Below are 15569 nucleotides of genomic sequence, written 5' to 3'. Positions count from 1 at the left end.
TTGACCTGCCATATGTTGACATATCTCCCTTTGGTGTGAGTCAAATACCTACATATTTAGAGCAGTTCACTACTTAACTGCTCACCAGAAAGTTGCCATTTTTTCAGCAAAGTCAACAATTCAGTATTTACTTTGATTTACACATTGGTTTCAGAATCCTCATATGTTCATGCAGAAAGAAAACCAGTGAAAGAGGGTTTACCATGCAGCCTCATCTTGTGTTGAACTTCAAGATACTAAATGTTTTCCCAATGCTCATATTGCATCATATGTCATATCATTATATAAAATTCTAACGCATTCATATAATCCAAAAATGCTTGATGTCTGCATCAACATCAACTTTTAAATAAGATAACTTTGGACTGTGTGTTGATTTTCTTACATAGCAATTGTGCAATCATATTATCCTGTAACACATTAACCAAAATACTGGAGTCATGGTACTATATCTTTATCTTACATAAAACTCCCTTATATATACACTGCTCAAACATTTATTGTAGCACTAAAATGACACACAGTTGCTCAATGAATTAAACATTACAGTTGAAAACCTTTACTAATATAGTGGTCTTGACTGACAACAAAATTATATAACAATGGTCAGTGGAAACCAAAATCAGGGTAGGATTCAAAATCACACTGATAAAATCAAAACACAAAACTGAAATCACGCATAAGGTTAGGCATTGTCCTGCACTAGAACTCAGGACCTATTGTCTCTTCAATGCACCTGTTGTCACTTTCATTATGATTCTTAACTGGACAGATTGATATACCTGACATTCAGTTTACTTGGCATTATACAGTGTTATGCTATTATGTAAAATATGATAAAGTGCTCCATTAATATTTTGATCAGCATATAATCATTTAAGTCTTTTGACATCTTATCTTATCTTATCTTAATTAGGTCTTCTAAACTGGTTTAATGTAATTATGTAATGTTTCAATGTGTTCTGTAACAATCATTATCCCAACATGTTGGTCAATTATCTTGAGGAAATTCATTAATAATAAAAAAAATCGACCAGCTCCTCACAATCAGTCAGTCAAGTTCATAGATGTGACATTAATACTATGTGCAGTGTGTATATCAATATTTGGTCAGATATATCAACATTGTGTATCGCAAAAATGAAAGAGACCTTTCATGAAAATATGTAAATGCACTTTTTTTTGCCATCAAATAATACACACTCCTTACCACAGTACAAAAGTACACAACCACATGTTATAAATATTCCAGAACATATTTACATACACGTATAAGATACACAGATAGTATGTGTGGAACTCCTATACTGTTCCTTAAAATATAATTTATGAAAACATGAACACCTATACCTTGTAATTATATTCACTGGGTACTTTTATTAAGCACTGTATACTTTTTATAGCTGTGTGTACAATTACAAACTAGTATTTGTGTTAGCACACGTAATAAATCATCCACCCTCCATTCTGTTACTTACTGGTAACTCTATGACAGGCCGACTGCTTACAAAGCTATTGGCAGAGGTGCTACTGGTGTCATACTGATATAGTAGTAGCATGGCTGTGGGTGTTGAGCTATTTATAATACCCCACAGTTTTGCTTGGGCTCTAACACAGCAGTGTCATAGCAGGTTGATTGTGTACTTTAACTCCAAAATATCCAGCATGCAATGGTTTTATGATGTAAAATCTATACAGACTTTGAGCATTACTAACACAAACTGTACATTCTATACATTCTGTATGTCTACATGAAAGGTGTTTTGAATAAATTACAAGGTGATTAATGTAGCCTATGGAAATACATGTTAGAAAATAGCTTATAATAAAACATGATTTCAAGGAAATTCCTCACTGTAGCGTGTTGTACTACCTATTAACACTTCTGACATCTGATTCTGGGATGTCAGATGTTTAGTGCAGTATTAAAGAGTGTTAAAAACTAAAATGCAATGTTACTCAGGAATCAATGGAATGGAAATAGATGAATGAGTGTCAATGATAGTATAGGCCACGTCAAGCAGACAACATGCATGATTTTTTCCCCTAGTACCTCATTCTCATTTACCACGCAGCTGAACTGAATAAGGGCATTTGACGAAAAGACCAGAATGCTCATCATTTAGTAATTATCACGTCAGTAGCACGAAAAGATATAATATGTAACGAGCGGTTGATCGGTCGAAACAGTGGGAAAAACTACATTTCCCAGCACGTCCGCCGCGCACTTTGTCGGAACAACTTCCGGGTAAGTGAAGCTTTTCCGCGCCTTTTCACTTCATGGCACCTTCGACTTCACGAGACTTCCACGGCACCGTCCCGCTTTGCCTTCATTGACGTTTCGCGACGTTTCCGTCAGATGTATCACAAACTTTTAAAATACACAAGAACACCAACATGTTGCTGCCATCCGATGTAGCCAGACTCGTACTGGGTGAGTCCAGTCAGACGTTTAGCCCGTTTGAAGTGAGGCTGTTGAGATGTTTGGTCTCCGCGTCCTCACAGTGGACATTTTGTGGCAGGGTACCTGCAGCAGGAGGGACTGGCGGCCACGGGTCGAGCCTTCATCCAGGAGAGCCCGAACCTGAGGGAGTACGCCGAGCACAGCACCGAGGACGGGTCCATCCCCGCCTGTGTGTTCGTACGTGCCTCTCCTACACCCCCTAACAAGACTCATATAGCGCCACACTGTTTGATTTGGGCTTCATGGCCCATGGAGGTGGTTCTGTGGTCCTAAGATCTCCTTAATCAGTGGGGTTCGTGAGTCTTGGTCAGTTTGAGATGCTTTTCTAATTCATTAACTTGAGTATTTATCTTGCAATTTGTTTCACAGTCTCTGTTTGGGAAAAACCTAACCACGATTTTAAATGAATACATTGCCGTCAAAGCAAAAGGTAGGTGCCTCATATATTTCAGAAGAAGTTACGTTGTGATCAGAATTGTATTACTTCTTGTCTTTAATTTTTTGCATTTCTTTTACAGAAACATACCATGAGAATCATATACCGGTCGTGATGACGTCGTTGTGGAAAAAGCTGGATTTCACTCTTAGCCAGATCAAGTAAAATCCGTGGCGGTTTTGAGTGTTTGTATTGTGGGTTCGGTGTTAAGATTCTCTACGACAAGAACACTACTTCATTCTTTCCGCTTTTTGTTCGCAGATCTATGCAAAACTCCCCCGCAGTTCAACAAATCCAGAGGCGTAAGTTTCATGGCTGTATCTAATCCGACTCTAGAATAATTAATTGTAGCCAAGTTTGCAATACACAGACCATGTTATCTGCACTGGAGAAATATTCTTTATGATAAGGGCCCGTGTCCTTGTGGTGTTAACAGTTCGCACACAGAACAGTATTCAGAGCCTGCGGCGTCAGAGGGCCCTGACGTCCTCGCAGCCCCCTGGCGGCCTGACGGTGTCCACCCCTGGACACTGCATCGCCAGTCCTGTGGCTGTGGCTCAAAGCATACTGGGACACTCCACGCCAGTGTGCCACACCTCCCAGCAGGCCAGACCCTCCACGATCAGCCTGTCTCAGTCAGGTCAGGGCAGGGTGCTGGTCTGATTAATGGGACATTCTCTCCTGCTGGTGTGCACATCGTAACGGGACGTTCTTTCTCTACAGGAGAGTCAACTTTACAAATTATTGTACCTGATCACAGGATCGTCCCGGGACCGCTGTCTCCAGCCCGCAGGAAATGGCAAGAGAACAGTTTTCCTGTTGTTGTATAATTACTTTTCTTTGCAGGCATGTTTTGGGTATGGATGGGTAAAAATGACAAAAGGCATCCTTGTGTTCCTTCAGTGACTCTCCGCGGCGAAGGGCGGGGAGTCAGCATGGAGCCAGCAGAAGCTCTGTGGTGTCCAGCAGTCTGGCTGTGGAAGCAAACAGCCAGGAGACCATGACCGAGAACATATCTGTAAGCCCAGATCACGCTTTCGGGTTCATAGTATTGCCTGAGAAGTTTGTGAAAAGACTCCTAGGGGTTCTTAAAAATTTAACTGAAAGTTGCATTAAACACATTTTTTAATAATTGCAGTATCATGCAGTATGATTTGCAGTGTTTGACATTTTTCTGGTCCTTCTGTATCACTGGATATTTTGCCATATAATTTTTCTTCGTAGCAAATGGTGATCGAGAACGCACGAGAAAAGATCCTGAGTGACCGATCCTTACAAGAGAAGCTAGCAGAAAATATCAACAAAATCTTGGCAAGGTAAACGATGTCACCAAATTGCAAAAATCGCATGTTATGGTCATAACTTTTCTGTAAAAACCCCTCTGTATTGTCACATTAACAGTGATAACAGCCCCCAGTCGTCAAAGGCAGCGTGCAGCACAGTGGAGCCGGAACAGTCCATCGATGAGATCCTGGGCCTGCAGGTGATCTGGGTGTTCACTCTTCTCTGTGTGTTCTACCTACCGTCTCACGAGTGGCTCATTTGCTCTTTTCTGTGTTTAGGGTGAGATCCATATGACTGATGATGCCATTCAGGACATTCTGCAGCAGACGGAGTCCGATCCTGCATTTCAGGCGCTCTTTGACCTCTTTGATTGTGGTAAGATCTTGCTTGACTTTTATCCCTGATATTTGTAATGTCTTGAATGTATGTGACGTGTGATTTGCACCCGCGCGTAACGCTCACTGACTGGACCGTGTGAAGGTAAATGCAAGACGGCTGACGGCGGTGAGCTCGGTGACGGGCGGCTGAGTGACGGTGCTCAGGAGACTGACGGGCCAGACCCCGGCGACAGCGCTATGGAAACAGGCGAGTGTTCCGACAGCCTGCCTAGACGAGCCTGAGATTGGCCCCGCCCACTGTCTATGATGGATATGCGATTGTTGTGGTTCAGAAAGACCAACAGTGGGAACGATGAACTCTGCTTTCTGGTCAACGTGTTTTAATATTTGCAACTTTAATGCATGACCATGGATGTTCTCAGTAACAGACAAATAATTTTTCACAAAGTAATGAAAGTAGTTCAGTTCTTCTTCCTGTAGAAAGTATCCTGAACCCTGCTGCAACAGTTCAAAGTGCAAAGGTCATTTGATGAACTGTGTTCATTCTTTGTCTTCTTAAGGCACCGGACAGGAAGATTCCACATCAGGAAGAGAAACGAACATGCGTAAACTGAGGAGCAGCAGTTTACAAGCGTCAAAGAGCAAGAGGAAGTTGTGTGCTCCTCTCGGTGCAGGTCCTGTATCTGCTGGTCCCGCACGGCCGCTTCCCAAACGCACCCCAGCCGCCCGAGGAAGCAGGCAAGCCAAAAAAGGAGCCGAAAGCAGGATCACGGCGCCCGTCGGGGGTCAGCAGGTCGCAGGGGTCGGCCCCGCCGCAAGCGGCCAGCCGGAAAGCGGCCCGGGTCGGACCGCATCGCGCGCCTGTCTGTCCGACGAGGGAGCGGACATGGAGCTGGACCATCCTGCGAGTGACACAGCAGAGGTGGTTTGGGGGAGCTCTCCCGTCAGGGTCACCCCCGAGAAGGCCAGTAAAAACATGGCAGGGTCCGACGGGCGAGGTGAGCCCACTGCCGTTGTGGGAGCGGATGCCCCAGGAAGTACGGCTAGAGCGGAGGAGGAGGAGGAGAGGGCGGCGGAAACTGTGATGGCGGCAGCGTTTCTCGCCGCTGGCCAAAGCACTTGCGAGCCTGCGGGCCACAGGTCAACACACAACACGGCCGTGTCCAGCAAGACCTCGTGGCAGCAGCCTGCAACGAGTCACATTCCTTTACTTGACACTTGCACACAGGAGACGGGAGGCGGGCCCGGGGAGGCTCCGCCCAGCTGTGCAGGGATTGTGTCCTCTGAACTTTTGGCCTCGGCTACCCAATGTCCTGTGGCCGTCTCTACCCCCTCAACAACCGCCCCTGTCCCTTTAGCGTCTGTCCCCGCCCCCTCAGCATCCGTCCCCATCCCTTTAGCGTCTGTCCCCGCCCCCTCAGCATCCGTCCCCATCCCTTTAGCGTCTGTCCCCGCCCCCTCAGCATCCGTCCCCATCCCTTTAGCGTCTGTCCCCGCCCCCTCGGTGTCTGTGCCCGGCCCTTTAGCGGTTTTCCCCACCCCCTCGGTGTCTGTGCCCGCCTCTTTAGCGGTTTTCCCCACCCCCTCGGTGTCTGTGCCCGCCTCTTTAGCAGTTTTCCCTGCCCCCTCGGTGTCTGTGCCCGCCCCTTTAGCGGTTGTCCCCGCCTCCTCAGGGTCTGCCCCAGCCTCTTTAGCAATTGTCCCCGCCCCCTTAGCATCTGTTCTTGCTCCATTAGCAGCTGTCCCCGCCCCCATGGCACCCGTTTACGTCCCCTCCACGGCCGTGTCCTCTCCCCCAGCGTCCGTCTCCCACCCCTCGTCCACCGCGTCCGACCCCTGTCCCCAAACCGCCGAGCCGGACCCGAGTAAGATAGTGGCTCTGCAGATCATCATCAGCGAGGAGCAGGAGGAGCAGACCGGCGACTGCGTCCTGAGCCAGGCTGTCTCCAGCATCACGGGAGACCCCGTCCCCACCATCTTCCTCTCGTCCCCAGCCAAGTCTCCCTCCAAGCTGCCCCCCAGTCCCCCTCCGTCCATAAGCCCGGAGGAGACCGCACAGGCGGTGAGCAACCTGCAGGGGGCGGAGAGCGTCGGGACCCACGTCACAAGCTCGCAGCTCCTTCACGCGCGACCCGCCGGTCAGGACGCCGGTTTCGTCCAGCTGTTACCGGCCAGCTCGCCGTTTCGAGCCGCGAGCAGCTACCTGGTCGTGGCGGATCCGACGTCTGCGACGGGCGATCACCCCTCCGCTGTGATGCTGCTTCCTGGCTCTGCCACTCACGGACCGGCACCTTGTACGTCACATGTGGTAGCCACGCCCCCTCGCTCCCGGGCTCTTGTTTCCATGGCAGCAAATGTGCCTCAGTCCTTTACACCTGGTAAGTCAGGAACGTTTTCTTTAGATCAGCTCGTTCACGTTTGACGTGTGCTTTATGGTTTCATCTCTGCATCATTTGGTCTGTTTTGTTGTTCCTTCATACATGGGTTCTCTCTCTAGCATCATCAATCATCATCTCCTCACCGGTTTCGCCAACGCTGCAGAACATGGCTCTGTCCATGTCCGTGTTTGGACACGACAGCACAGGAAAACTCACAGTACTACCCAACCAGGTAGAAATGTTTTCCGTTTAAATTAACTTTGCGAAAGGAATTTTGAGTTCAGTTTTAAATGAGTTTGTTTTACTGTTTGTTGTATAGATGTTGGCTCTGCCTGGTCCCACGTTGGTGAACCAACCTGCGAAGATTGTGTCCAAACCCAAACTGATGCCTAAGGACACTGTGGAACTGGGTAAGACTTCAGCAAGAAAAACCACACAATGTTGGTGCCATTTTAAAAGAATGGTTAAAGCATACATGGTTGTAATCTAAAATGCACTTTTATTTTTAGGTAAAACAGGAATATTTGGTACTGGCCAACTTTCCACCGTCTCTCCGAGCTCAGAGCAGCTAAAGGGTTTTACGGGTGTGAGCCCGAGTCATAGAAGGATTCTTTGCTTCGATGAGACGGCCGGCCAGACGAGGACGACGTCCAGAACAACCACTGCAGCTGCTAGCCGTGGGGTGAAGGAGCACAGCAGGGCGGGTCCAGCCCAGCCGGGTAGTTTAGGCACCAGCGGTGTGAAGAGGAGGGTGGAGACAGTCAGGTTACCAGAGCAGAGTCCCACGTCAGGGGCGAAGGAGTCCGACAAGCCTGCTGTACACCAGCAGGAAAAACAGGCGGTCGAAGGCACAGTGGCAGAAACGGACACCTCAAACTGTGCGACTAGACCCCACGCTTCTGTCGGATCAGAGCCAAAATGGAGACCGCAGTCCTCGTCAAGCAGGGAAGATGGCGTAGCGGAGCCCGCGGACGCAGCGCAGAGTTCAGCGTCTCCCTCTCGGAGCCCCAGGCCCGTGACGGATCCCTCGCGAGAGGAATCGCCAGAAAGGAGAACAGCAGAGACACCAGAGGACGCCCGGGAGAGCGGGACCCCGCAGGACTCGCCCGGCGTCACCGCCAACAAGGAGAATGAGCTGGACGGAGGTCGGCGGGAACATCAGGCGGCCGCCCCTTCCGCGGAGGGCTGTGCGTCGGCGAGACCCGCCACGCCCGCGTCTTTGGCCAAGCCGTTGTGCAAGACCAGTCCGCTTACCAAGCAGGCGGCGGAGATGCTGCAGGACATCCAGAGCCAGACGCCCACCTCCACCCCGCCCAGGAGGAAGGGCGCCGGCTGCCTGGACCTTCCCCTCCCCAGGACGCCCGGGTCCGGGGCCGGCCGGGTCCCGGACGACTTCCTGGACGGGCTGAGGACGCCGTCGAGGCCGAGGCGGGGAGGACGGGACGCGGAGGGCACGCCGAGGCACCTGCCGCCCCCCGCCACCCCCGACCTGCCGTCCTGCAGTCCCGCCAGCGAGGCGGGCAGCGAGAACAGCATCAACATGGCCGCCCACACGCTCATGATCCTGTCTCGGGCGGCCAGGACCGGCGGGCCTTTGAAGGACAGCCTTCGCCAGGAGGAGGCCGGCACCGCCAAGTCCGGCACCTCCAGCGGCAAGAAGCGCAAACACGCGGAGCTGAGCCCCGCCGCCAAGAAAGAGCTCCCGCTGTCGGGTTCTTCCGGCAGTAAGAAGAAAGCTCAGGTGAGTGGCGTTCATAGGCTGTGTTTAGCGTCCAATCACAGACGGTTCACGTCTGTGTGAATTTGCATAAATAAACAAAGCACTTCTGAATGTTGCCCACGATAAGAGTGTCTGCCAAATGTCGCAAAAGCAAACGTGAATTTTCTTGAGCGAAACCGTATCTGACCACCAGAGGACGTCGCATTTAAAACGACAAAAGAAAAGAAAGAAAAAAACCCCTCTCGTCTGTCTTGCAGAAGCGTAAGAAGCTGCTGGACTCCTTCCCACGTGATCTGGACGTGGACAAGTTCCTGTCGTCCCTGCATTACGATGAGTGAGGCGACCGAGACGTTTCGGGACGAGTCCCGCCTTGGCTAGACTTGCTGATAAATACAATTAGCACTTTGTCTCATTTTAATGCCTCATGTGGCAGTTATGTACAGGAGTGTGTATGCTGATCTGTTTGTCAGTGTGTGCACGTGTATATTAGATAACGTACTATCCCAGGGACCGTTATTGTACAGTTTTCTTTTTCCAGTCATTTTGACATAACACTGTACCTCATTTGGAAGTACATAAGTGCAGCACCTTTAAAACATTATTTATGTCCCCTATGAATTAACAGATATGTCATGTTGTAAAGTAGCTCAAATTTGTATATAAAACCATTTCTTTTTTAACTTGACCTTTGCTTTGCCTGTAAATTCTCGCCTTTGCTGTTATGTTAAAATAGTTTGTTTGTTTTCCCTCAAGGGGGCATCGTTTTATACAATAACACTAAAATTTCTAAACAAGTCAAATAGTCTATTTATTTTACTTACGTCATTGAATCACTTACCCTGAGGAGAAAATGCAGGTCTTTGTGCCAGAGTTGAAGAGAACCAGACACCTGATCATAAACCGTTTTGCCTGAAAAATGATTCCATTATGAGCAAATCGCCTTCAATATTAAATGACACATCGCTTTTTATAGATGCTGTCCATATTTAGCCTGTGGTGCAAAAGTGTCTAAAGAGAACTGGGGGGGGGGGTTAGATTACCTATTATTACCAGTGGGAGTGTACTGTCAACATGAGAACTGTAGTAATAGAACCTGGTGATGAAAGTATGACTTCTATTTTATTTATTTTAAGCGTCTGCCTGTAGCCGCTGCTCACTTAGACGACTCGGTGGTGATGGGGGAGCAACTGGACACTTGTGTACACCTAAATCATTCCACGCTTGAGGCCAAGCCTCATTCTGGAACTGACCAGAGGGACGGGTCGTTCGCCATCCGCTCAGGGATTACACAAAACTCCATCGTGGATATTTAATGTGTTGCAAAACTAACATTTTCCACAAAATGTAAGAAAACAGAATGTCGTGCAAGCTGAACCTGAACGGACAAAACTAAGAATCACAGCATGTGCTCAGAGAGAAAATTATCTTCGTCAGGGACTAACTAGTAGCTTCCCAGAAAAGGTTATTCCCGCCAAAAATATTTGTATACTTTAAATTAACGGGGTTTATTTGTGAGTTGTATTTCACGCCAGAGTTTCTCTCCGTTAACATGTAAACAGAACAGAGTGAATACCTGCGTCATGTGTACTCTGTGCAGAACGGGACGTGGTTTCGGCACCACTCATTCACAATTAAAACTAAAATAGGGTAAAAAGATCCAGTGTATAGTTCAGTGTAGGCGTAGGAACCTCCTGCCCCATCAAACGTGACCACCTGGTAGAGGCAGAAGGTAAGTGCAGAATTTACAGCATCACATTAGACGTTTGGCCACTGTAGATTGAACACTTGGAGGACATTTTCACTCACTGAACAGGTTGTATAGTACTGCTAATGGAATTGTACAAAACACTAGAAATTTGGTCAAATACAAAAGAAATACAGAAATTAAAACAAAAAAAAATTAAAATACATGAAACAATGTGAGGAGAAAAACAGGATTCTAATTGAATGAAATCAAATTAACTTGAAATGAATGAAAACCAGTGTAATTAAATATTAAATAAAAGCTACCAGTAATTGAATTGGACAAATCTTGAACCTTTCATGCTGAAGATAAATCTGACCAGTGTGACTCTACGTTTTTTATTGGTGTCGCCCAGTAAATCTCAAGAGACTGAGACCCCACATCGTGATGCTGTCATGACGTCGATGCTGTTTTTGTTACTACGACAAAAAGGGCTCGATCGTCTCAAGGTATTCTTCAAATCTGATGATTACATTGACCTAGCAGCCGTAGTCCTGACAGACGTACAGTGTTTGGTGAGAATAAGGTGAAAACGTGTGACTTACGGTGATGTGTTTTCAGCTTTCATTGTTTTTTTTTTTCAAAAAGCACGTTTGACTGACTACTCGGGCCACGTGGTGGCTAAACATACCTGCTTTTTGCATTTGAACTAAGCATGGAGAGGCAGGATTTAGCTATTAGGCTATGCTGTTTCTAAATGCAACCAGCTGTCGGGAGATACTAGAAGAGCTAGATATTTTAGATTAGATATTAGATATTTAGATTAGATACCGTTAGATATTTTAAAATCCAATGTAAAAACGTATTTATTTGAACTGGCTTTTGGTTAGTGTAGGTACAGTAAACGTAGCCTATTTTAATTATTTTATTTATCTTTTACTTATTCTTATTTTCTTATTTATTTTCTCTGTTTCCAGTTTTATTGCTTTTTATTACTATCTTCTTTAATTCTTTTTTCTTTTAATCCTTTTATCTTTTATTTTTATATTGTAAGCATTTTAATTTCTATTTGATTTCCTTTAAAATATTGTTTTTAACTTTTATGTATGGGCAACACCTTCCCAAGGACGTAATAATCTTCTTTCTTTTCTTGTGTAAAGCACTTTGAATTGCCAGTGTGTATGAAAGGTGCTATATAAATAAACTTGCTTTGCTTTGCCTTATTTACAATGTAAACAATATACAGTATTTACAGCATACATCTGAACACACAGAAGTTCAGCTTTCAACGGTGAGCTTCAGGTGTGACAGAAGTTGATGAGCACGGCAAAATCATAATTTCCTCGTGCTGAGGTTCATCAACATGGATTTCTTTGAACATAAAGTAGAAAAGTTCTTCAACACAAGTGCTGATATCCATCACAGGCTAACATTAATCCTGATTTTTTCAGATTTGTATAGGAAAACGGAACACAAACACACTTCCTGCTGTTCCTTCGCCCTTTCTGTCCTGTGCTCAGCAGCCGAGCCAAGTGTTGGCGTTCGATGTGTGCAGGACGCGTCCCTGCCAGGGACTGAAGGTGAAGGACTTTGATCCACTGAAGAGGTGCACGGCGCCTGTGGGGTGAACACATGGTCAAATCCTCCTGATGAAATCATGCTATGGAAAAAGATCTCGAATCTGTGTGAAACGGGACCTGCACCAACCCCTTAGTTCAAAGGCAGCGTTGATTCTTCCCACAGTGCCGGGCCAGTCAGCGTGGATCTGCCTTGGGAAGCCAGGATCCATTAATCTGGCTGTTTCATCAAATCTACAACAGCATTAAACATTTTGCCATTTTTCTTTTACCATTTATGAGATGAATGACAAAAAAAAGGTAAGAACTGTCATTCCAAAAGAGATTTGAAGTGCCGTTTTAATAGACCAAAGTGGTTTGCTGGGAGAGTTTCCTTCCCAGCATCATGTGCAGGAATACAGCACCTGTAATACACATCTTCAGGGAAGAAATATGTCTTCCCGTATTCGCTGATGTGAACTGCGGCTTCAACGCTCTTCACTGTCAGAGGGAAGCCATATTCATAGATGGAGCCATAATAACTTCTCACCCCTGACCGATGAACCACCCAATATCTGGGACCTAATAAAGACAGGAACCAGCAGTATGGGATAAATATGCATCTTAGCGGGTAAACATTTTGAAGTACGTTTTGGATAGCGTCTCCAGTTTTGAAACCTTTGAAGCGATTATATGGATTTTGCCCACTGTGGCAGACTGTGATGTACCTGTAAAGATATAAGCCACGCCCCTTGCTGGAAGACCGTAGGCTGCGTCCACAGGTGATGCGAGGCCGGGGAGAGACGAGCTCAGAGGCCCCTCGTCCAGCTTGTTCCGATACGAGCTCCATGTTTTTCTCACCCACAAGTATCTAAACAAGACAGAATCAAGCACACATCACCACACGCCGTAGCAGTCACAGCAGGCCGAGGTCCGCTGAGCTCGAACACCTCGGGGCAGCTGACGTCTGAGACGCTGGCCACACCACGTCTGTCCCCAACTGCTGTGACATCCAGGTACCTTAGACAGGCTTCCCGTCAGGCTCATCGGCCAGTCAACCTTTGGACCACGACCACTTTTCATTATAGCTCCTTTATTCACATTATGGAGCAGCAGGTGACAGTAGTAAGCAGGTTTTCCTAATGAAGTGTCCATATATATATATATACACACTGTAGTTCTGCTGTTTTTTGTTATTGTTTACTAATCAACTACTACTAAGAATCTGAGCCGTGACAGAACTGTAGGAATTACAGTATATTCTCTGCACAGTGGACATATGATGCCTGCAAAACATACCTGTCTTTGAAGAAAAGTATTTCATGTCCGACCACCGTCACAGCGTCAAATGAAAGATCGGGGCGACACTTTTCAGGGACCAAGAGTGCGTCCTGTGTTCTTGTGTTCCTTCCTTTTTGAAAACAACAGCCGATATAATGGTTTGCTGGATTTACAAATCTTCAGCAACATGAAGAATATGAATATGGTCACCGGCTCTCACCATACAGGGCCTGGATGCCCAGGGTGTCGTCCCGCGGCAGGACGTTCCTGGCAGGGTGGAGTGTTTTGTATTTAGGGTACATAAGAGCATCGGGGTCTTTGGAGTGCGACAGGCCCAGGGAATGACCGAGCTCATGGGCAGCCACCGTGAACAGGTCGTAACCTGTAGCAGCATCGAAACAACCATCAGTATTGGTAAGTCAACAGGGAACCAACAATACCAGCATTGAACATCATGCACACACACACACACACACACACACACACACACACACACACACGTTCCATCTTGACTTAACCTATTAGACAAACAGGCGCCCCGGGACAATAGGGGGGCATCCCTGATCTAAGATCATGTGAAGGGAGTTATTATACGTGCTCCACCTGACTGGCCGCTGTCCACTGTCCAGAGCTCGTCATCGTCGAAGTGCACGTCCCCTCCCACCCCACCTCCGGGCTGGAAGGCGTGTGCCAGAACCCCCCTCGGCCCGTCAAAGGGGAAGAAATCTCCATGGTCTTCAGAACAAGAGATCATCCATATATAAAATGCGTTTCCATCATACTGACATACAGAGTTTTGGCAAGATTTTCCATGATACAGAGAGTGAAAGAAATCAATTCAATTTCTAAAATTGCCTGACACATTTATTTTAAGTTATATGTAGTATGTGTTGTTATAACAGGAATATACCCTTTGTACTGAAGGACATAATGATATCTGCAGCGCTGTGGTTCACTCTGATGAAGTTCAGAGGAGTTGCATCACTCCATAACTGAAATGCCAACTGTAGTGCGGTCTCCACCTCCTCCATCCTGAGATCAGGGGTGTAGTTCTCAACCCTGCACAAACACATTTAGCAACCTGGGAATCAAAGAGGAGCGCTCCGAAATCCACTCTGTCGTCATCTGACCAGACACGTACAAACGTCAAAAACATGCTTCCCACAAACAGGCGTCAAGACAAAAAACACAAAACTTCATTTCCAGTGAAATGAAGCACATGAACGATGGCGTTTGCTTAATGCACGAGATGAAATGTGGAACCAGTAGGTGATGGTGTTGTTCTCCCATCTGGGTCGTCCTGGGTGGATGCTGAAGTTCTCCACGTCGGGCACGCCACATCTGCCTGCCTTCATGACGGCGAGGGTGTGAGGGTCCAGACCACCACTCTGCGCTATCCCAAAGAAACGCTGCATTTCTTTCAGTTTGGTTTGCGTGGCGTCGGAGTGTCTTTTCCAGCAGGGACGTGGACTCGGCTCCAGCTGATAGAACTGTTTTAAGTACACCTGCCAAACAGGTGAGTGAGCTGGTTTGACTTCAGTCATGAGTGAAACGTTCAGACAAGTGGTGAAGTGAGTAAAAGATTGAGTTTAGTTAATGGATTGCTAAGTTATGCTCTACTAATCCATAGTTCATACAATGTATTTGTTTAACTGAATAACGCTCTGCGTTACAGTAGAAGATGATACCGCCTCTGAGATCACATGAGAAAGAGGACTAGATCACATTTTTATGAAATGGAACATTATAATGTATGTAAACTAGTAAAACTAGTTTTGCGGTCTTATTCTTTACATCCGTTTGTTTATTCTTTGTGTCACTGTAAAGATCACTTCATCATACTACGTTTCAGCAGTTCAGCTTTTGAAAAATCACACCTTTGATAACCGTCTAAGACAAAACTTAGCACATGAAAACATACACCTTATTTTAAAAGCAATGAACTCTCCAGGACAAACCTCTGCATGCTGGACGTCCTCTGAGCTAGGTGTGGATTCTGGGGGGATGGGTGAGCTCCAAACTCCATCCACAATTACTACCCAACTCAGCAGAGAGACGTAAGGCCAGGGACACCCCATTTTAACACACCACCAAGACCTTCAGCACCAACACCTTCTCGTCCCTGCTGCCTATGGCTTTATAGAAGACAGGAGAGTGAGATCACATGACTTTGTGGCTACGGTCAGCTAATACAGCGCTAATGTCAGAGCTCAGAGGAGATCATGCTTTGTTTTAACTTGCTGAGATGTTGATTCATCTTTCTGCTCTCCGCCAGCATGGTTTAAGACTTGCATGCACTTCTGATGAACTTGGCTGCCTGGATCACAAATGTAATTAATTTAAGAAGCATTTTATAATTTTTTTTATTTTTTATACAAGCATTTTGAACAATAATTCAAATTAAGTCTAAAAGCTCAACTGCTGGTGA

At 46.5% G+C, this 15569-nt stretch overlaps 2 protein-coding genes across 2 annotated transcripts; one reads left to right on the top strand and one right to left on the bottom strand.

The window, feature by feature from the left end:
- The first annotated feature begins 2238 nt into the window (after nucleotides 1-2238).
- Nucleotides 2239-9305, top strand: npat (nuclear protein, ataxia-telangiectasia locus). Its single transcript, XM_076977353.1, has 17 exons — nucleotides 2239-2434; nucleotides 2523-2641; nucleotides 2834-2894; nucleotides 2983-3061; nucleotides 3162-3202; nucleotides 3337-3540; nucleotides 3624-3699; nucleotides 3804-3918; nucleotides 4125-4216; nucleotides 4302-4383; nucleotides 4463-4559; nucleotides 4665-4769; nucleotides 5083-6900; nucleotides 7020-7132; nucleotides 7220-7310; nucleotides 7410-8641; nucleotides 8878-9305. Exons 1-17 carry the CDS (start codon nucleotides 2398-2400, stop codon nucleotides 8956-8958), a joined length of 4443 nt encoding a protein of 1480 aa, XP_076833468.1. The 5' UTR covers nucleotides 2239-2397; the 3' UTR covers nucleotides 8959-9305.
- An 824-nt stretch (nucleotides 9306-10129) lies between these two features.
- mmp20a (matrix metallopeptidase 20a (enamelysin)) lies at nucleotides 10130-15509 on the bottom strand. Its single transcript, XM_076977365.1, has 10 exons — nucleotides 15100-15509; nucleotides 14405-14646; nucleotides 14052-14200; nucleotides 13745-13876; nucleotides 13362-13523; nucleotides 13160-13271; nucleotides 12589-12731; nucleotides 12286-12442; nucleotides 12012-12115; nucleotides 10130-11921 (listed from the first exon to the last, which is right to left on the bottom strand). Exons 1-10 carry the CDS (start codon nucleotides 15217-15219, stop codon nucleotides 11821-11823), a joined length of 1422 nt encoding a protein of 473 aa, XP_076833480.1. The 5' UTR covers nucleotides 15220-15509; the 3' UTR covers nucleotides 10130-11820.
- Between the last annotated feature and the right edge of the window lie 60 nt (nucleotides 15510-15569).

Source organism: Brachyhypopomus gauderio, chromosome 16, assembly GCF_052324685.1.
Source record: "Brachyhypopomus gauderio isolate BG-103 chromosome 16, BGAUD_0.2, whole genome shotgun sequence".
Lineage (NCBI taxonomy): Eukaryota > Metazoa > Chordata > Actinopteri > Gymnotiformes > Hypopomidae > Brachyhypopomus > Brachyhypopomus gauderio.
The sequence above is the reverse complement of the archived record's forward strand: the minus strand, read 5'-3'. Positions and strand labels throughout refer to the sequence as shown.